This window comes from Monomorium pharaonis, chromosome 10 (genome assembly GCF_013373865.1).
Source record: "Monomorium pharaonis isolate MP-MQ-018 chromosome 10, ASM1337386v2, whole genome shotgun sequence".
Classification (NCBI taxonomy): Eukaryota; Metazoa; Arthropoda; class Insecta; order Hymenoptera; family Formicidae; genus Monomorium; species Monomorium pharaonis.
The window spans coordinates 427,853-450,859 of NC_050476.1; the positions used below are offsets into that span (position 1 = coordinate 427,853).

General features: G+C 32.1%; 1 protein-coding gene across 7 annotated transcripts in view; it reads right to left on the minus strand.

Moving 5' to 3' along the window:
- Nucleotides 1-790: 790 nt before the first annotated feature.
- LOC105839341 (homeodomain-interacting protein kinase 2) overlaps nucleotides 791-23,007 on the minus strand; it is a 52,002-nt gene continuing 29,785 nt past the window's right edge. Inside the window, exons 7-18 of one of the 7 annotated variants that reach the window (XM_012685586.3) lie at nucleotides 22,790-23,007; nucleotides 21,830-22,153; nucleotides 20,707-20,886; nucleotides 20,475-20,621; nucleotides 20,024-20,182; nucleotides 19,249-19,679; nucleotides 18,675-18,764; nucleotides 17,545-17,823; nucleotides 15,744-15,903; nucleotides 15,296-15,519; nucleotides 14,058-14,345; nucleotides 791-12,629 (exon numbers count right to left, since the gene is read on the minus strand). In XM_012685586.3, the coding sequence (XP_012541040.1) occupies nucleotides 12,431-12,629; nucleotides 14,058-14,345; nucleotides 15,296-15,519; nucleotides 15,744-15,903; nucleotides 17,545-17,823; nucleotides 18,675-18,764; nucleotides 19,249-19,679; nucleotides 20,024-20,182; nucleotides 20,475-20,621; nucleotides 20,707-20,886; nucleotides 21,830-22,153; nucleotides 22,790-23,007 (2,699 nt within the window). In that variant the 3' untranslated portion in view covers nucleotides 791-12,430. The remainder of the gene's footprint in view (nucleotides 12,630-14,057; nucleotides 14,346-15,295; nucleotides 15,520-15,743; nucleotides 15,904-17,544; nucleotides 17,824-18,674; nucleotides 18,765-19,248; nucleotides 19,680-20,023; nucleotides 20,183-20,474; nucleotides 20,622-20,706; nucleotides 20,887-21,829; nucleotides 22,154-22,789) is intronic. The other 6 variants (XM_028193920.2, XM_028193922.2, XM_028193921.2 and 3 more) reach the window with 6 other exon arrangements.

Consider the following 23,007-nt stretch of genomic DNA (forward strand, 5'->3'; position numbering starts at 1 on the left):
CAAATGCGATTAAACGCATAAAAAAAGATGCTCTACTAGTCTACTTGATTCAGCAAAATAAGAATACAAAGATTTCTCATAGGAGTGTAAAAAGTATCAATGGATCAGCGATTACGGTATAAGCTGAATACTATCGCTGGAGGCGGGGACTACATAAAAAAATTACAATCTATTCAACAATTGTCTCATATATAAGCAAGAATATAAACGTAATGTAATACATGTTTTACGAAATTTATTCGTTTAAAGCTTAGTTTAGCGCGTTAATTTCTGTGTTTCGACTCTTACTCTTGTCTGTTATTATTTTTGTTTTGATTATAAAAAATCATCTTTTTATATTCAAAAACATAAAATCTTCTTTAAAATATTTGATATTAAATTTTAATAAATACTTTTATTGTAATATTATAATACTCATCTAAAGAGCATAATATGAATTATTTTGATAATTTTTAAATAATAGTATTATACAAAATTCTAATTCTAATTATTTTACATCTGATAATTTTTTCTCTCACGAAAATTATTATTGCATAAAAATGAATATCTTTTTTGATAAAACTATACAAAACATTTTTACGTAGGTAAGTTATGTCCGTATTTGATTAGCAATTTCTTTAAAGAAGATTTTATATTCTTGCTTATATTATGAGATTGGATAAATTATAAGATTGAATAAAATAAATTTTTTTCTGCGTGTTGAATACAATCGAGGAAACTTTAAATTAAAAAAAAAAAAAAAAAAAAAAAAAAGAAAAAGTAAGAGAAAATGCGCTTAATACTACACAACTCAGTTCACAGATTGCCCGCAGGCATCCGTATTTATTTATGAACTAAGACACAGTAACGTCTGTACCGCTGAGTGTACCCGATCATTGTTAATTAGTCAAATGTACTTCTTTATTTTTTTTCTCTTTTCACCCTTCTGCTCTGTTCACTCATTCTCTCCCTCACTTTCTCTCTTTATCTCTCTCCCTTACTTTCTCACGTATCGTTTACGTTGCGTAATAATTCGAATACATTTACGCGACTCCGAGCTACAGCGGAGCCTTTTCGATCACCTTAAGCGTTAGTCTTTAGTGTTTGATTATTTATACTACAGTACAGTAATATACAGAAAACCGTGACTTGCGCGCCGACCGGTCGCTCGCAAGCCCCGTTTTCCACTCCTTACGGTACGAGGGAGGTATCACGCGACGAATGGGCGAACGGCCGGGGCGGTTAATCAATACATTCGATAATTACAATACACTAAATATAATCGGCTCGTGTGTGTGTATTAAAATATAAATATCAAATGGACCTCTCGCGCCCACACGATATATGCACCTTAATGTCGATGCGCGACTTAAAAAATTCAGAAACGTTTTTCCATAGTCATTAAATAAGTCGTCACCGATTGTTCAAAATCCTTATTATTGAAAGAGTGAGGAGCTCGTGACCACCGAGAAATATTTAAAGATCCGTTGAGTGATCTTTAGAGTTTGTTTCTTCTCTTACTCTTCTTTCTTTTTTTTCTTTTTTTATCCTTCGCGACGAGCGTTTCGATTGGCAACTGCCGTTTCTCGATGGTCACAAGCTCTGCATCGTGACGAGATTAGAATTTGTATTTTTTGATAGCTTAGATGTACGTTCGGTGTATATTATTTTTTTTGCCAAATGTCACGCCGCATCGATCGAGAGCCAGAATTTTCTCTTTGCACACAATTTGTGGATATTATTAATTCTGGAATGCTACTCACATCTTTCTTACATTAACACTACTTCGAGTGAAAATTCATCGGCAGTTAAAATTTTTTTACATTTTTATGTCTATAGATTTTATATCTTTTATGTCTTTTTTCTTTATAGGTTGCAATGTGTTAGAATAAACTGAAATAACGCTATCTTCGTATTAAAAAATCTTATTAAATTTTTTTTAAGCAAACATGATTTTAATAAGAATTGTAATAAACTTGGCACTTGAAAATTCACCCACGATAGCATACCCAGGATTAATGTTACATCAATCGCATATACAAATTCAGTCGTTATGTATCAAACAGGAGTCTAAACTGGAATTTTTAGAGAAGTCTTTCCTCGTCCTGACAAATGTATCCGCCTGTAATCTCACTTTTATTGTCAATGAAGAAGTAGACGATAATCCGCTCTCAGTCGATGTGACGGTATTAACAACGTGGCAATCAGCGGCTCGTTTTCTACAATACGCATACTTTTCTTTTTCTTATTAAATAATGTGTTCCAGTACAATTCAACATTCGTCGATTTAACTTCGCGTGCGCAGAGTATTTCCGAGGCCAAACTAAATCTACGCTTTGTACTCTGATCGACCTCCGGAATAATTCGTCGCACGTACACAAGCTTAGTTATGTAATATATAATATTTATAATATAGTGGATGTAATATTTATGACATATATGCATGTATGTATATATTCATTTATTTATTATCTATGTATGTAGATATATGCACATATAATTATATATACTTTATATATATGTATACACATAAAATATACATAATTATATGTGTACTTTTAAACGATTAATCGCACGATGCACACCCAAGTCGAGTGCCCAAGTACGGATTAGTGTACGAACATGACTTCGGAAAAATGACATTCAACAAGGCACGCTCTACCTAAATCTAGTCTAAAATCCTTAATTAGAATTTCTTTTTACCTCGTAGTAGTAAACATTTTCTTGTTAAAAACACTGCTCTATATTTTAATCTGCACATATATCCGCGCCTTGTTTTTATAATCGAAAAGCAACTCTCAGCAATAAATTATGAAAATATATATTGTTGTAAATATATTAAATTAAATGTAAATTTGAATACGCCAAATTTATATATTTCAATCAATGATTAAAATATACGTTATATTAATTGTAACAAATTGGAGTAGAATAACTTTTTACACAGATATATCTCACGATTTGAATTCATCAGTTTATGAAAAAATAAAAACAACTTAATATAAATTACATTTTCAAGTAAAAAATATTTTAATTACATTTATGGAATTTAGAAACTGAAAAAATATTAATTAATTTAAAATGCATTACTCTAAACTTTTATTAATTTAATATTTTTCTTAAACAATTATTTACTGATGAGCGTTCAGCAATTGACGCAGTGACCTTATCTGACCAAAGAGCTAATTGTTCGACATCAGCTCTTCGTTCAACTTATTAATTAATAGCGTAATTGTAAACAGCAATGGATTACAGAGCGGATTTGCGGTAACACAATTTTGTTTCATTAAACTTGAAAATGATAGCCACGATAGGCGAACATTTAACATCTCGTTTACATTATAGTATACCAAAGAGAATCTAGTGAAAATATGTAAAGCATGTAAAAGCATGCTAGTTGGTTCGTACTTATTCTCGACGTGACACTGCGACTTGTGTGCGGTTGTGTTAATGAATGAGCTCGCAAAGGAGCGGGTCACATACGCAAGCAGAGATTGTTTTGGGCTCAAATTACAATATCTCAAGGAGACTTGTTGAAAGCTTCGAAAGCTCAAAAAACGCTCTATACACTTAACAATCGTAGTTTAGAAACTTCACTTTACTCGCCACTCCAGACGATCAATTGGGGTTACTATTTTCTTAGCGTATGCATGTACATGTGGTCCAGAGGAAGATCCACAACGCTAGGAGAGCCAGAAATGCTAACATTTCCCGGATTTATTGCGACACCTCGAACGCAATCAAAAGTACAACACAGTTAAACAAGAAGAAAGGTTTTTTTGAATAACAGAGTGAGTTATTTCTTAATTTTTTTGAATGCTAAATATGAATTCGGTTTTCAAATTGTTCCATCACGTCACAATTTTGAGAAACTTGCAGTTAAAGTTGCAATGACTATTTTCATGCGTTTTGTCGTATTATAATAATATACGACATGCTAAAGAAGTTTAATTACAATCACAATTAAGTGTTGTTAGGACTTTCAACTCTCAAAAGGAATTCTTTTTGTACAATTTTAACTGCAAATTTCTCAAAATTATGATGCGATAGAGCAATTTGAAAATCAAATTCATATTCAGCGTTCATAAAACTAAAGAAAATGATTAGTCTCGTTTTAGTGTTCTTTTTTTGTTGAACTATGTAATTTTCACGGTTTCGAGATGCGCTCGCACTTAAATCTATCCACAACATAGATCCCCCATGATGTGTTTTAACGTTTGCATGTTTGTTTGTGTGTAAAAGAACGAAATTCAACAGATACTATATTAATCGATGACTTTAACGATTGATTTATTCGGCAATACGTATTTGTATGTATGTATGTACTTGTATGCATGTATGAATATTGCGTATAATAATTATCGTATCGGTAATAATTCGTTAGTAAGGCAACGCTACAAAAATTCTTCTCTAAGAAGTCTGACAGAATAAATACACGTTCGATCGTAAGAGAAATTTTATGAATTGATGCTATTTCTGAGGCTAGCGTGAATCGCATTTAATACTAAAAAAAGTCGCCACATGAGAGACTCGTCTGTTTAAGGAGGCATTATTGTTTCAAGGATAAAACATTATTTTTTTTTGCATTTTATCAAAGCAAATTTAAGGATAAAATCGATTTTGTTAATAAGAAAGTTGCACTCGAGTGAATGTAGATTTATCGCCACGCTACTCATGTTTAGTTCATGCAATTTGATCAAAAAATTGATTGAAAAAAATAATTCGTTTTTTATAATTCTGATTTCAACAATACTCGAAAATCTGTAAATTAATACTTCTATTCAATTTTTATTTTGGATCACTGAGTAATTTATGGAAACCGTGACATGCGCGTTCGAATACGTTGTATGCACATTGTTATAATTATTACAATTTTCATTATTTTGACTTAAAAAAATTATTGACTATTAAAATATATATACATATATGATGTGTACATATTATGTGTATAAAGTTTCATATTCATTGGTTGCATAGTTTCCGTAAAAAGGTTCATAAAAATAACATTTTTTTTATCACAACAACAATACCCTCTCTTAAGATTTTTCTGGTGAAAAACAGACAAAACTAAAAAATTGAACAAAAAATTCAGTATTAAATCAGATGTAAATACGAGCTTAAAATGTTTCATAAAATTACTTTATCCGAAAAAAATATAATGTCCTACCAAATTAATTCAAACAAGTAGAATTAAATGTAAATTTGGATTAACATGCTGAAGATTATCAAATGTATCGGAAACATAATGCTTAAACTAAAGGAAATCAAGATAACTCGTATAATATAACGTCAAAAAATAATAGATAATTCTTGTGATCACGATATGCTATTGTAGAACGATGCGTTAATAACGCAATTTGTGCATTGCTACTATTATAGTACAATTAAAATACATGAAAGAAACGTACAGTTTTACATACAAATACGTAGCGTAGACATATATTTTCGTCGATAAAGAGCAGCAAGTTCAGCTTATAATAGTATATAGAGACGAGATGGACATTTACTTCTGTGTGCCTCTTTTACAATTTGTTCTAGCTTTATATGCTGATTAGTTTTAATTTCAATGGCTAAAGAAATCGTGTGCTTAAATATACTAAGTAATAAAGAAACAAATACTGTCCATTTCACACGAAAGTATAGTTAAAATACGAACTTTGCCACTGGATACTAGAAGAGACGAAGACGCTTTCGGTCCCTCAACGTGTGTGCATATGTATGTGTGTGTACGTACCAAAAATGTAGAGAGACTCGAAAGAGCGAAAAATGGCCTGCGTTTGTAAAAAAAAAGAGTTCTTTAATTACGCGCGTATCTCTCTTTTTTCCTTGATTCTACAAATATAAGTGTCAAAAGATCAATCTCTGTCTGGTCCAATGTACGAACAATCCGGCAATTAAGAGAACCGGATCTTCTACGTTACGAGGAAGGAATCTAAAACGTCCGATTTGTAAAACACCAAATTTGCTACCGACTCGTGTGTGGAGAGAATTTTTTTTCGTATTAAAAAAACAAAACACGAGAGCCGCGTCTAAGATTAGCTACGCAAAGATGAAACTCGTAAACGGCCGGAGAATCTAAACAATCATGTGTCTAGACACGACAATACTCTCTCTCTCTCTCTCTCTCTTTCTCCACCTACGACTAATCTTTATAATACAGCATTATGCACAAATCGATAAACGTATATAGTACAAGTCCCACCATTGATTATTATTTGTCGTTACATTACTATAGTATAATAGTGAACATTAAGAACATCGAAGAACAGTCAGATAATAAATCTCATCGCTTTCTATTTTATTACCCGTGCGACAGACTAATTATTTTCGCTTCTCTAATCGGACTTCATTTATCTTAGTAGCGACAACATTTAGAAAATTTTTTGGTACGATCAATAATGCGTTCAAATTTGAATGCTATCTTAATTTAAAAAATGTAAATACAGAATTTTTAAAAACATTCTCTGTAACGTTGAATATTACAGCATTCTAAATGTATTACAGATTTACACGTATATCATAACAAATCAAAGTTTTCAAAATATTAATAGATAACATTTAATTGAATACGTTTAAGTAGAATCAATTTGCAAGTGATAAAATGTGTCAATAAAATTTGATAATCGACTTGATTTGTTTTCGGAGAAACTGGCAGAAGCCTAGCTAACAATTGTCTATACTCGTAAATGGGGTCCGATTACAACGAGCAATCTAGTAAATGGAGACCGAGAATTTAAGAAAGAGAACGTTCCATAACTTACGGAGCACGGTACAATATCAATCCTCTATTAATTTCAAAAATATGTTATTCTTTCCTATATTATCTTTATATATAACTACATATCTATATCTCCCGTGAGAGAGTCAGTGTTACTTTGTTTACAGTAATAATATAATTTTTATACGAAAAACTGTCCGTATAACGCGATGAACATTATAATCCTAACTCCACAAGGAAATTGTAAGCCTGCCCCCTGTCCTATCCTATATTCTTTTTTCATTTTTCTTTGTATTTCACCTTATTTACACAAATATCTCTTCACGCGCCTTTCGCCTAAGCACACCCAAGCATTTTCCGATTTTGCATCATTTTATAAATAATCCGTGGCCCGTACACAAAAAAGTACCAATCGCCCGGCCTATCGTCCGCTTCAACGCTTCCCTCATTATCGACAAGTTCGTTAATATTGATAACAGACTATCGATATTTTTAGTCGAGTAGTTTTAACATAAATCAAGCCTTAGTTCTCAGACGATCGTTCGCGATCCAGCGAATTTTTTGTCTACCGGTACGGAAGAAGGTGACTTGGAGATTCTACGTTAAATAAATCTTATTATCCGACACACAATCTCATCACTTTTAGGCACTACACCTAAGACTAATATATCACTCCCCCACCACGGATGCAATAAGAAAAAAAAAACATGTACATGTTCTAAAAATGATTAAAAGAATTAGATACCTAATTCTCTAATATGCATTATACAACAAAAGAAGTAAACGTTACTTGTGCGCGTACGCGAGCGGATAAACACCTTTATTTTCGTTTCTATAGATTAGTATCAATTGCGATTAATATATAAATCTAATTCACGGGAAATTTTTATCGGTCTCATGTTCTAACACGAAACAGTTCTAATGTTTTTAAATCACGAAATATTTAAGTCTCTTGCATTTTAAATAATATTTAAAATACAAGACTACTAAAAAAAAAAAAAATAACAAAAGGGAAAACATCCGTGAAAGTTCATACGATTTAGCTTAGATTTCGGAATTGAAAAAAGAAATCTCGCCCTATCGGTCGTCATAATTTATTTTTATTACAGCAACGTTACGATCTCCCTCCCATGTATAATCAATGTATTAAGATTAGAATACTCCTACATACTTTATATCTCGCGATATATATATTATATATATGATCGGGCACGCGAGAGAACCCGTTCAAAAGTTAACTGCGCACGACTATCAGCGTTATAGTAAAATATCACAACTATATAGAACCATTGACAGTTACGGTATCTTTTATTTAACTTTCCACACAGCGTTTCATAGCGTCTCTACTTCTTTTTACTTAGGTAGTTTATCGTGTGTGTGTGTGTGTGTGTGTGTGTGTGTGTGTGCGCGCGCGCGCGCGCGCGTGTGAGCGTGTTTATTTTTCTTACATCATGTAACATACGCATTAAAATAACCACGAGTGCCTAACAAATGATTCAGAGCACGCAATGATCGACGATCAACTTCTTGAAACTCAGACAACATATCGATACCGATATAATAATGAAAATCAAGTACGACCTAAGTAAATGGTCCGTGCACGTTTTGTACCTTTAAAATATGTCGATATGTTACCCTATTCCCCACCCTGTCCATCATCACTACTATCACGTGTTTTTCACGTGGATGGATGCTTAACGAAACCGATAACGTTAAATGACTACGATCATTCGCACATTCAAATTCGATCCTTTCGGTGCTATCTCTCGAAATCTCTGCATCGTCAATCAAGACCTGCTTGTGAAAAAAACGTGACTAAATCATCGTCGATCTAGCAATACGCGTGAATTTAAATGGGGGGGAGGGGGAGGGTGAAAAAAGATGTGAGGGATAAAAACTTATCGCTATCGCGTAGTATGACTACTTGCCCTACGTACCTACGCACGTCTGACGTATTGAGAGATGAAACCTAAGGATATGACTCGTGTTTATCCTGCCACGATTCTCACGCGGGGGATGGTTCTTACGATAGTTTCTTTTTCTATTTTTCCATTTTTTCCATGCGAGTATCTCTACTCTCATACGTGGAAGCATGTATGTATGTATGTATTGTATATGTACAATTAGGTGCGGATCGATCCGCTACGAAACCGAGAAGTGGAATACCACACGGTTACTATAATAATTGTGAAACTTGATACCGATACTGACGCGCCGTAGCGCACTCAGTCTATGGTTGAAGAAAAAGAAGAACGGACTTCCCTCTCCACTTATTTATCTCTTTTTTCCCCCATTACAGTTAATTACCCAGTGTAAATACGATTATTTGTTAAACAGGCACATCGAGTTGGTTAAATATTTTTTTGTTTCCTCGTACAGTGTGTGTACAAACGTATTGATGCGTATACGAAAGCAAATCGCTTAATCTTAAGACAAGAAGAGTGAAAACTGCGTAAAGTGTACGAAACAAAGAAGAAGAAGAAGAAGAAGAAACGAAGTCTAGGTTGCTTTTGCCGAAGCTGCGTTCGGCATCGTTAGATTATGTCGATTCGTCCGATGCCTCTCGATATAAAGGCACTCGAGAGATTTGCGAGGCTATCATGGACCCGATAGCCGTAACGGCCCTGCTCTATAAGTTAAATATAGTTAAATTGCAGCTGTATATCGTTTTGTCGTTTACTTATTGTATCGCGTAAAGGGCTTTCTCTCCTCAATGATACCGGTAACATGTTTAAAATTCCGTTACACCTATATTACACTTGTATATATCTTTGTATATCTATATATTCCGTAATTTTTGCTTCTTTCTTTCTCTCTCGCTCTCCCTTTCGTTCTTTCTTACGCACTTTCGCTCGCCCTTTCCCATTCTCTCACTCTACGTGTAAAATATTTCTAATTAAACTCTGGACGTGAATCACTCTAAACAACATACCGCAATTGAATCCCATATACATCGAATATTACCGTTTACAAACTTTCTATACATTTATATTAATAGAATTGGCGAAACAATGTTTATAAGCGTTATTCCATTAAATCACGAAGTACATGTATTAGCAGTTACGCATAACTAAACGCCGATATTTGAAGAACTGTGTGTATTTACCGCGTCTATTGATACCGCCTGAGAATGATAAACTAGAGTGAAAAACCATTGATGTGAGATGTCGACTATAGTTTGGAAAATGTTGCGTGCAACAAGGAAGAACATGATTGAACGAGAAAAATGTAATTGCAAGAATTCGTTTTATGAATAACTATCTATAAATAGAAATTTCCTCCCTCCCTCCTACATATTATTATTATATCTATATACGCGGAAAAAGAAATATACATAATATGGGAGTTTGTGATATCCGCGAAAAATTCTTTATCGTAAGACCCATTATGATACTTTATTGCTGTTTGGCATACGTTTCTTTCACAGAATGCTTCTCTTTCTTTTTCTTTTTCTCTTTCTCCTCTTAGCATTCAGGAAGAGACCTCTCTACTTTGACAACAACAAAAACTATTACTTGCTCACTTTTGTCTTTATTTTTCACCGATTTGTGGTTCACTCGTATATCTTTCTTTTGCCAAAACGCAAAACGTTAATAAAAAAAATATATGTATTTATTAATAAAAGATCGTTAAACTTATATACAATTTATGAATTCTTCAAAATTGTGATCACACAATTTCGCGTTTCACACCACAAGCCTAAGGTATGCTGCCTATGATACGTTTTTATACAATTCAGAACAAAATGTTGGGAGTAAGAACAATGACGATTAGCAATGGTTAATGATAATGGAGATGTATCAACAAACACGATGGCGATGAAAAATGACAAGATGCGAATGTGTGAAGAGATGATATAAAGTAATAATATAAAGATAATAAATAATGAAACTGTTCCAAAAAAGGCACGTCAAAGCTTTTGTCGATTCGGATGTCATAATGCAATCATCATAATAAATTCTTGACTCGATTCCTAAATTTCCTGCTTATTTCTGACAATTATTTCTATACCTACGACAACCCGAATAATCCTACTCGAAGAAGTTCGGAATATGCAATATAACTAAATAATGTACGTGTGCGGACGTACGTGTATGTGTGTACGCATGTGTGTATGTGTATGTGAGTGTGTTAACGTATACTTGAATAACACGCTACAAACTACAAAGAATAATGTGGCTACCTCAGTAGTCTTGAGTGCCCGTTACGAGTAAAATATCGTAAAAGATTATAGAGCGCTACATCCCTTAGCGATATTCTTAATGTAATTGAAAACTTCCACGAGCAAGAACAAAAGGAACACTACTACAACAATCAGAGAAAAAACTTACAGTTCGCTAAAATAATTTTGTTAAGGAGGATTAAAAACAAGATACTCGCGTGTAATACGTCACTGTGACATATCATGTAAAGAAATGCAGACTTCTCTACGCGTTTAAATTAAATCGTTACTTATTAAATCGGATATAAAGGATGTTCATTAATAACAGTTCCACGCACACGTGGATCGTACTGTCACTACATGCGTATCTTGTCTATCGTCGATATTTAACGTTCCCGATCTGTTTAAGTCACATATCAGAATTCCATATATATGTATATATATGTATGTATGTATGTATGTATGTACAACAGAGAGAGAGAGAGAGAAACCATACGTATAGACGTTAAACAGATCGGGACATCTCGATAGAAAATTTTGGTCTGTACACAATGTCTTTATAAACTCTATCATTTTCCGTAATAAAATTTCGGCGTATCTCTGGAAACTTACGAAATTTAAAGTATGCCGCATATGTCAAGATATATGTGCTTCTTGGAATTAAGAAAAAGGAAAGAAAGAAATGTGTCAAATGAGAGATTTCATGAGAAATCAGTTTACGTACAATCGCGTGTCAAAGTAAGATAGTCTTTCTCCCTCGATTTCCTTCTCTCTTACGAAATTGTTACGGCCTCTAAGATAGTCAATATTATTCCACAACATTTGATACTGCACAATTATTGATCGTTTAGAGGTTATATCGGGAATTTATTTAATATAATGCGTTGATTACAAGTTCTTAAAAATTGTAAAAGTTCTTAGAATATTTAAAAATATTGGTCAATCTTGGATAATGCACAAAAAAAGTGCCAATTTATTCCAATACACAAATCACTTCTATACGTCTTTCAGAATTAACTAAATTATTACACTATTTGATTGAGCGCTATTATATTAAATTATCTAGAAGAATCAATAATAGTGTGATATAATTGTACAATATTATTGATTGTCTAGAAGCCGTTTAAGATGATGAAATTGTTTCGAACACATAAGAGACGTAACATATATAAAGAGATCTAGTTACATTGACCGTGATCTCGCGTCTCGTACGAGAGCGATCGAAAGGGAGTGGTCACTGCTTATATATAGGACGGATTGTTAAAATTTTTGCCTTAACGCACCCCTACTGTTACTTTCGGCAAATTTGCTCGATCGTAAATTCGTGTATATTTCGTGCTTATTAAATGCATTTCGCAAATTCCAGCGGTTTGGACCCGCTTTATTTACTGGCCAGGTGCACGAAAATGGGAAAAAATCTGGCACTTTTCTTTCTTTCTTTATACGTTTGATCAATATATTTATATATTCGTTGATTAGCATGCAAGCGGCTCGTAAGTTTCCAGAAAATCATACAATTATTCATTATTTTGTTCATACACAATACACATCCACGCCTCGACGGGAATAACTTATTCGGTAAACCATAAACTGGAAGGTTGGTATTGGTGTTTGGCTGGCGAAAGAGGGGCCAATCCATAAACGGCTGTAGGCTGCATATGCGCAGGCAACGGGTGTGCTGCATGACTCGCCAGTAACGGTCTGGCTGAGCTGTGATGAGCTGGCGGTGGCAATGCTCGACTAGAATCATATAACGTTAATGGAGACGAGCTGTAAAAAACGGGATAATGCACACATTAGGAAGTCCACTCCATAAAGCTCTAAAAAAGAAAATTTAGTTTTTTTTCTTATAATATAGATTGTCAGATCCACAAGCATATATCAAAAAGATAGACTCAAGAAAACAATTAATTTTTATATAAAATTCTATGTTCTAAATTTTTTTTATTAGCAAGATCGATGTTTATCGTCCGATAAAAAATTTTTAACGATGTTTGTTCAAATAAAAACGAATAAAACAAATTAATTACATTTATTACAATGCAAAATTATACTTCCTCCCAATTTATTTTACAATAAAGTAAAATCTTTCCTCACAAGTTTAAATAAGTTCAAAAAAATTTGATGCGCTCCTGATGTAACTTTCGGTAACGTAAGCATTTATGATTAAAGGTTACATAGAAACAATTAATATCAGATTAACTATTATTGTCTCATACATGCAAAAATATAAAATCTTTAAAGAGATCTTTTTGTTAATATTGTTCATATAGATCGAAATATTAAGTAGTACTCAGAGTACTCGGTAACAATTTTTCATATGAGCATTGATTGTAAAAAAATTCCCTGTGAATATCAAGATTTTCCAGAAATTTTATTCAAAATTCTAGATAAGAATTTTTTAATGCGATTTTCAACTTTGAAATAAATTAATTTTATTATGATGGATATTTTTAATGTTCCTTGATTGTGTATAATCATAAGGTATTTTTAAATTTTAAATATTGAAAAAGTATTTAAAAAGTAATTTGAATTAAACACATGGTATATAACGACCTATACACAGATCTAGCTCAATACATAAAATTTAAAAAATAATTAAACACATGACACCAATTTGGAAGAAAGATATATGTCATATTTACTGCTAATAAATTTGGCATTATCGAAAAAAATAATAAAAAAGAAACAGTTTTGCCAGAAAAGAAATAAATTTAAATGTAAAATTCTCCCAAAATTTATCTAACAGTAACAGTAAAATTTGGTGAAAATCCAAAATTTTAAGGATAAAAAATTAATTCCCTAAAGATGATATTTTTCCAATTTTTTTCGATGGTAGTCTATGTAAAAAAATCTTATATTCTTACTTATATATATATATATATATATATATATATATATATATATATATGCAAGACAATAATTTTTAAATAGAATATATTAATTTGATACTAAATGATTTCAGTGTAGTTTTAAAAATTGGGCTATGTGAACATAACCGAAAAATGTGGAAAATAAACATCGATTTCTGAATATTCGAGATTTAACTTATTTATGCTACATGCCATAAAACGTTTACGAGAAAAGGAACTTGCAATAGCAAGTCTACTTTAGAGTCGCAGACATAAATTTAACGCTAGAAGATGTGCAAAGATGGATAGACGTATGCATGTATTAGTTAGTTCTCTAGTTACTCACCCGGGTGTGAATCCTTGATACGTGGGCACTTGTTGCTGCTGAATAGCAGTAGCGGCCTGTGATGGTGCCGCAGTAACGTACACAGGAGGCGGCACCGCGTGGGCTCTCGAGCGCACGTGAGCGTATTCCTGATAGAGAGGCTGTCCCAAATGCTGGGCACTTCCTATCACAGGTCCGCCAGTAGGACTCCTACCGCCGCCACTGCCGCCAGGACTCAGATGAGCCGGATGTCCATGATGACTGTGAGTATGGCCCGGATGGGCCGCCGTACCTACTACCTGGCTCTGCCTACAAAACGCAAAACAAAATCCAATTGTTATGCGGTTCACATGCTTCATTTACTTACTGTAAAACGTTTACTTAAAAGTGAGGTGAAAGATTTAAATTTAAGGGATGCACAATAAACAAATGATCTCAACAAGTTCGCAAACTTCTCTTCCGGTTCTCTCGAATAATCTCAATATACGATTGAAAAAGAAAATTAACTAATTTGTAATAAATTTTATTCTATGGTATCTCAGTATTTCAGTAGATTCACATGCTATTTACTTGCTTAGATTCGTATTAGTTGTTTACCAGTCGGTTCGCTCGGTTTTTTTAAACTCGCATGCCGAATATAACACCGAATATAACACGTCGAATATTCAATGAAAACATGCTGTACCCATGCTGTTATATTCATCTTCATATTGAGTAATATTTTTTAAAACTCAATTAAGTTACAGTTAATAACTTATAAAATTAATTTTGTTATGTTAAAAGTTACATTAATAAAACATTAACTCGGTTAAAAATTACATTAAAAATAAATTAAGTTAAATTAAAAGTTAATTTTGAAAAGCATTATTTATATTAAATTAGAATGTCGTGTTTTTTAAAGTTAAATTATTCAAGTATAATATGAATCATCGTAAATTTAATATTTTATTTGTGAATTAAGTTACATAAAATAATAAAAAAATATTAATTTTATCTGTATTCTTTAAATAATCTCTACAGAAATTTTTAATTTAGGAAAAAAGTTAATAAGTTAAAATTTATGTAATAAAAATAACTAGTTAAAGTTAAAAGTTAACTTAGTTAAGTTAAAAGTTATTGATTTTATTATTTAACTTTTAAGTTAAAGTTATTATTATTACTCAATTTTGATCATGTCGCAAAAATTACTCTAAAATTCGTGTCTCATATATGTTTTGTTTAAAAACATGGCCCATTGTACTAAGGAAAACAATTCTTACCTATATTGATGTACAGGATTGGCCACCACCCACTTCTGATGGTCTCTCGAATGAGCAGCCGGTGGTTGAATGTACTCGTGTTTATACTCGGTTCGCTTTCCAGGCCAGGACACTCGTTTATCCGTGCCGGTCGTGTACACGATATGCTGCTCTTGGAGATGAGGATGCGCACTACTCGTAGTCACATACTGCAAGAAGGGGTCATGTATGTCATAGACGTCATCCTAAAAAACATTGATCAAAGGAAATTACTTTAAAAAAAAAATGGGGGGGGGGGGGAAATTACTGTTACACGCGACTTTATCCCCCTTCTTTCTTCTGATTCTTTCTATCGGGCACTCTACAGAGTACCAAGTGAATAAAATGGTTTAATAATTCCGAGGGACTTGCAAATAAAAATGTGTAAAGAAATTAGACGTGGTACTGGCAGATGAAAATCTCAATTAACCTGATAGGTCGGTGGCTCTTTGCAAGCTGGCGCGTGACACGGATGTGGAGCAAGATATTCGACACCGGGTTCCGGCTTCGTTGCGACGTTCACCATGTTACATTCAGACTGCACCTTCGCCAGCAACCGTTTCTTTTGTGACTGTGAATATCCGGAGCTACTATAACAAACAGTGATGAAAAAGTTAATCGTAAAGTTTCACAATTATGTAAATGTTCTAGAAATTTATAGAGAAATAATTAAACCTGCTCAGATCTATTTGACCTAAAATGTATTTTATTTTCTAATATTTTATTTAAAAACTTTTTTCTGGTATTTTTAATAATTATATCTGTTAAGAATGTCTTGGCTATACAATATTAGCTAAAATTTAAAACTGCAGTTTTAGATAAATAACTTTTAGACAAATAAGTGAATCCAAACAAACTTTTGCACAAATATGTTCTAAAATTTTATTAATATATGTAAAAATTTCGTACATTATTTTCTCATAAAAATTTGCAAAGAAGTATTATAAAATGATTGTACATTATTAAAAATCAAAAGTAAACAAAAATTTATGTAGATAATTTTTTAATAAGAGAATTGTGCTCAAATTTTACACAGTACTCAAACATAATAATAATCTACAAAATTTTTATATATTTTTAGTAATGCTTTAAGATGTGATATATCCTTATTTAAAAATATTTTTTATGTGAAATTTTTCTTTCAGATTTTTTTTATTATATCGACAAAAATGATATGACATATAATTGAGAACGTTACTTTAAGAAAATAAAATATATTATCGCGCGTGCGCCTTGTCATTATTTTTTATTAAAAAAAATTCATTGCTTTTTACTCTTTCGTTCTTTTGTAACGCTAAAATAAGATATTAGGTTTTAAAATTATATTATTTGAAAGTATAGTAACATTTAAAAATCTCAACTATATAGCAAGCTTCTCTTTAAATTAAATTTATCTGTATAATAATTCTTCTAATTTTCTTTATATTAATATCCTTTAGTATACTTACTTTGCAGAAATTTAAATTAAATTTAGAATTCATAAACATGTAAATTTTATCAATGGTTTTTATATATAATGTCATTATTAAGAATACTTTTAATATTTACTGCCTGGATCCAGTACTCAAGTACTGTGTGTGTGAAAAATAGTTCATATTAAATACATATAACTATAAACTTTCAGTATTGATAATAATTATCGGAACGGAGTTTAAAATATAAAGTACAAAATGTTTCCCCACACAATTTAAAATATAAAATATAAAACCTAAAAATGAATAAAATTTACAATTGCATATAACTATAAATGTGGCATATTGAGTGTATTTACTACTGAAGAGATGTATAAATCTATTGAGTATAAATAGGAATTAAAATAGTAAATGATAAAAGTAATAATTGAACTCTCGTTACTATATCATAAAAATATAATACCGTTATCATTATCGTTACCTCCCTTTTTGTAACAATTATTAATTTTTTCTAATTATAACGATAACAGTAAGTAATGCGTTAAGCTAATATAAACTTGGCATGTGTCATTAATTGGCTACAAGATAAAGCATTTTTGGATTTGAACTTCTCTATTCTGTAGTCAGTCAATATGCGTGAAAAATTTGTCGTATGATACATGAAACATCAGCCTTACTTTTTAACCCTAATAAATAAATTCGAATAGAATAACAAGGTTAAACAGAATAAAAAAACCTGTTAAAAATAATCAAATATGATTTCAAAAAATTAGTGATGGATTCTTCTTACGGATACGTTAATCAATGTCAAACACCTACCTGCTAACATGATGTGATTGTTGCTGTGGCTCATGTTTAATTAACTGTGTGGTCTGTTGATGCTGCGGGTGTTGCGGCAGATATAAGTGAGCGTGTGTACGGTTAGGGCTAGTTTCGCCGTCACTATCACCAACAGTGACACAGCTAATGACATTCTTGCGTTGCGTTCGATGTGACGACGAGCTGCTATGCGACGTAACGTGCCCGCTTCCATGTGGCTGGCTGCTTGCGTGCGTGGACTGTTGTACCGATTGTACAACACGCGGCGTCGACTGAGTGCTGCAAATTCAAGAATAAGAATCCTTTTTTATTTAATTTAGAGACAGACATTGTCGCGTGTTTCAACCATTGACAAATTAACGCCACATTCATGCAATATCACATGCTAAAAATGCTTTGCAATGATATCATTTATTAATTCTGATCTAGTTTTGTATTCAGTCGACAGTTGTTTCACACCAAGTACCGCAACCAGATCCCTAAATAATTCTTATCAATCGTGTGATAAAGTAAATCAAGCAAAACCATATCATTATTTAAAAAAAAAAAAAATAGATTTTATATACTTTATGCTAAAGACATAAATAAAGTACCTTATTAATTATTAAGAGTTCTGAATAAGGCTCATTTAATTATATTTTTAAAAAAACTTTGTTAAATGGAGCTTTTAAAACTATATTTCTAAAAAAACTATATTTCTCTATTTAATAGTTATCTTTTATTTTGTATTATTTATATAATATAAAATATTAAACTATAAATTTTTATTTCCAAACTGTAGATTAAATAGATATTTTATTTCATATCTTCATTTTATTTTATAAACTCTGTTTAATAGATCTTATTCGATCCAAACGTTTTATGACTTAAAAAAAAATATCTATAATCTGCCAAGATTAAGTTATCTTTACAAGATTTCTGAAGTAAAACGCGTTAAGTAAAATTCTGAATAACTTAATAACAGAATATCAAAATGGAAAATTAAAAAATTGATTTTATTCTTCATGACATTTAATCTGTTAACCGCGGATTGATTCTTTCAACTTAAGTAATTATTATACTTAATTAATTACTATTAATCACACCGCCACCATATAACCATATAACACCATCATATTACATTAATATACCTTCGTATGACTTCTTCACGGACAGGACGTCCGTCGCCCGACAGGCGAGTTGCCAAACTTTGACAGGCGCTGCACTGACGGTCTCCACAGCTGTCAACGATATCCATGCGTGATTCTACTACCAACTAATAATGCACTAACAGATACGCGTGCTTAACCGAATTTTTTATAAAAATAGTAATCTGTCGATAAAAAGATAGTCAATACTTTGAATATCTATGTTCTTAACGCTTTTTTTTATTAGCCTATAACCTATAGATTTGGATCTACAAATTTGGATGTAATTTTTGGAAAATATAAATACTGATGCTAGAGACGCGAGAAAAAAATCTTACATCAGTTATTACATTTAACGAATAAACATAAAAATCATTACATGTATCTATAATATAAATCTATAATATCTAAATCTGAACTCTACTAACTGAAATTATACCAGTTTTCAATCTCTACTACAGTCTAAAGTTTAAAAATTAAAACTCAAGAATATATTCTAAACTACAGCAAAATTTTGTTATATTTTATTAATTTATAATATAGTAAGAAGTGGACAAATTTTTGGTATAATACTCACCATTTCCCAGGTGCTTCATCTTCACTATCACTGATCGTAATAACGGAAACAGCTGGCGAAGGCGTGTCATCAATCGTGATAGTTTGCTGTCGCACGGATGCGACCGGCTGATGCTCCACGTTATGACTACTACTGTGCTTGCTACTGTGATGATGATGAGTATGCACCGGTTGCTCCTGCCAATGGCTGCTTGACGTTGGCGAGTGTCGTCGCATGCTACTCGGTGGGGTGCTCTCCTTGACTCGCTTCTTCACCGGACTCAGTTGTTGGGTCTCTTTCTTATGTTCATGTCTGTGCTGAGTCTGCTGAGGTACCGTCACATGATGCTGATGGTGTTTGGTAACGGTGCGCTTGCCCCAGCTTTGCGGTGGATGTTCGACAAGTGCACTAGCATTGTAAACTTCCGTGACAGGAAATACCGGCCGCTGATCCTTCCCCAAAACAAGGGAGATTAGTTAAAAACTGTAACGATGTTATTACTCTGGGATGATTTGCATTTAATGAAATCTCTTCATCCCATATAATTTACTTCTGGTTTTTTTAATATTTAGACTGTAATTTTTGAACATTTCTCTATCTAGTTAAAAAATGTTATTGAGTATTTTCTAACTTTACGATGTGTAAAAAACGTAGGAAAAACATGCTTTATACAGGATTTCAACGATAAGTAATATGATGTAAAATATTATAAATGAAAAAGGGAAAGCTGCACGCAAATATTGACAAGCCTCAATTTTTCAATAAATACTATAGACAGTTTATTGACAAATGCTACCTGTAAAATAGCCGAACTGTCGACGATAAGGGGTCTTCCCCAATCTCCAGTATCACTCAGCAGCGGCTGCTGGATGTGCTGAGGCGGTAATTGTTGCCACGACGGTACGATTGCGGCCATTTGACGACTTCCACCAGGCCAAGATGTCTGCACAGCATTCTATGATAATCATAAACATACATCAACACACACTAGACCATTATACGGTCATTCAGAAGCAAAATTGTCAAATTTGAAAAGTTTCCTCTAAATTTGTATTTTTTTTATAATTACGAGGAATTTTGGGAAAAATAAAAATACTATAGATTTTTTATATGTATTTTCATCTCCTAAAAATTTTCTTAAAAACTTTTTATCTTCCAAAAAATCTTTTGTGATAATAATAAAATTCAAATTTGAGGGAAGATCACCCCATTTGACAATCCTGTTCGGAAGTGAATATTATACTTACGGTAAGCAACATTTGCCGGCCAGTCTCGACCATAGACACGGGAACTGCAGCATATTGTTGCTGGGCAGCTGCAGCTGCCGCGGCCACGGCTTGCTGCGATATAATCGACGATTGTATCTGCAAAGGTGCCTGTTGCGCTTGAGGTGGCTATGTAAAATAAATCGTTATTAATGACCAATCGTTCCAATAATGAACTGATTGCTTATGATATAAGAATTATTGTATTTCTTACTTGAGCAACAACTACATGCTTCGCAGGACTTGGCATAGTCTGGTAGCCATGCGGTGGACACAATATGCTGGGTACCAGTTGATGCGGAAAGTCGTGCATACCACTACGTCCGCTGTTAGATCCGCTTGATGAACCGCTGTATTGTGTCGCCCGTCGACTACTGTTGCTATATATTTGATACTAAAATTTAAAAAATATAAATTATATAGAGTCAACAGTTTTAATTTGTACAATTCAAGATAAAAACAAGAATGATATACGACTTCATGTGAAAGCTTATAATCAGCAAATCTCTAGTTCATCTCATCTCATATTGCTCATTTGTTAAAATAATGACATAACTCAAAACAAAGTCTTCTAGTTTGAATGTTTTAAATTGTGAAAATTTTATAACATTATTTTAATTTGGTATAACAATTTTGGTACAACAATTTATGTGGTCTACTAATTATATAGTGGAATACAAATAAATAAAATAAAAATATTATTAATTTCTCATTTACAAGTAACCTTCGCCAAGTGACACGCAAGGATTGTTTTCATCTTTAGAGATCTAATTCAGCAATCCAAAAAAGAAAACCTTAATATTGTTTCAGACCATTCATACAAGATGTTCAATTTAAAATAATATAAAAAAGATATAATAAAATATTTTGCATTTTTGCTGACTTATGTGTTCTTTGAAACAACTTTTGTTTTACAAGTTTTTCTTAAATGTCTCATTTATGACATATTTTATCGTTTCTTTCTTATATCATATCAAATTAAACTTGTATAAGTGGTCTAAATAATATTGAGTTATTTCTGTTATCATAATTTATATTTTAGAGGGTTGTTGAATCCTAAAGATAAAAACAATTGGCGTGTGTCACTTGACGAAGATTACTTGTCCATGTATTGAATTTATATTAAAATTCTGTTTTGTTTTTACAACTCAAAATGGATAATTTTGATAATTTTATTGTTATAACAAATAAGCGACATGTGCTTCAGTTCTTAAAAAGTTAATTATAGAAATAAAAGTTTTGTAAAACAAATATGATAATACAAGACTCCAATCCGTTTTAGGATAAATTAATACATATGTATGCATATAATAAGATAAAGGGTTGCATAAACATACTAGATTGTCATATCCTGTTTGCGCGGTGCGGTGTTCTCTGACTAATCGTTGCACTTGATTAGACAATTGATTGTTGAAGGTGAGAGTCACCGCACTGCCATTGGTAGTTGGTACAAAGTTGGCTACTAAAGACGTTGGTGGAGGTGGCTGAGGCGCCGGCGGAGCTTGATGATGCGCAGGACTCGCAGTAAAGTCTCCAGCGCGCCTGCAAACCTCCATCATTTGGACGGAAGCTTTGACGTTGTTACAATGCGCGTAATCGACTAGATGTGCCAGAGTAACAAACGCGTGGTTCAGTGCTTCGCCGGGTGTTATACGGCGCTCCTTTAACAAATAATAATTGTATGAGAAAAGAGAAAACTTCGTCTCAATACACAAAAAAATCTCATTTTTTAATAAGGTTTTTCAGCTTAAAAAAATACAAGTCATATAACTTTTCATTTATATATATATATATATATCTTTAACAAAAAAGTTTCTAACATTTCAATCTTCAAAATAAAAAATAAAATTTAAGTAATAAAAACATGTTTTTTAAAAATAATTACTTCATAATATTAATAAATATTAATATAAAAAAATTGTACAATTCATAAACATTTCATACCTTTACACAAAAATAATTCGGTAGAAATTTCATTTTTTAATTCCAACACGTTTTTTAAACTCTCTATTCTCTTTTATGTAGATAATTTGTCAAAATTCTTATATTTTGTTTACAATTAAATTATTTAAAACTTTTTCTCATAAAGCTCAATGTTATTTTAGATAATTATTTTAAAAAAATACTATATATGTGTATATGTAGTCAACAATTTTAGAAAATTCAGGAATATTTATATATTAATTATAAATATATTCTCAAAATTTTATCAATTTTTATACAAAATAAAAAGTAATAATAATTTTGTTATATAAAAAGACTAGAAAACCTCTTTAAGAGCATCAATTAGATATTACTACCTGGTCCATTGTAAGCATTCTTTTCAAAAGGTCAATAAATTCTCTCCTATCTGCTTTTTCTGGCAAAAGTTGACCGCCGTCTAAGTCAGTCGGTACATTCACCTGACCGATATCGTCAAGGCAATTAAAAATATATTTTCTCGCTTCCTTGGATTTGATACCAGTCTCTGCTTCGTGTTCTTCCGGTGTCTTTAATCGCCAAAATGGATATGTAC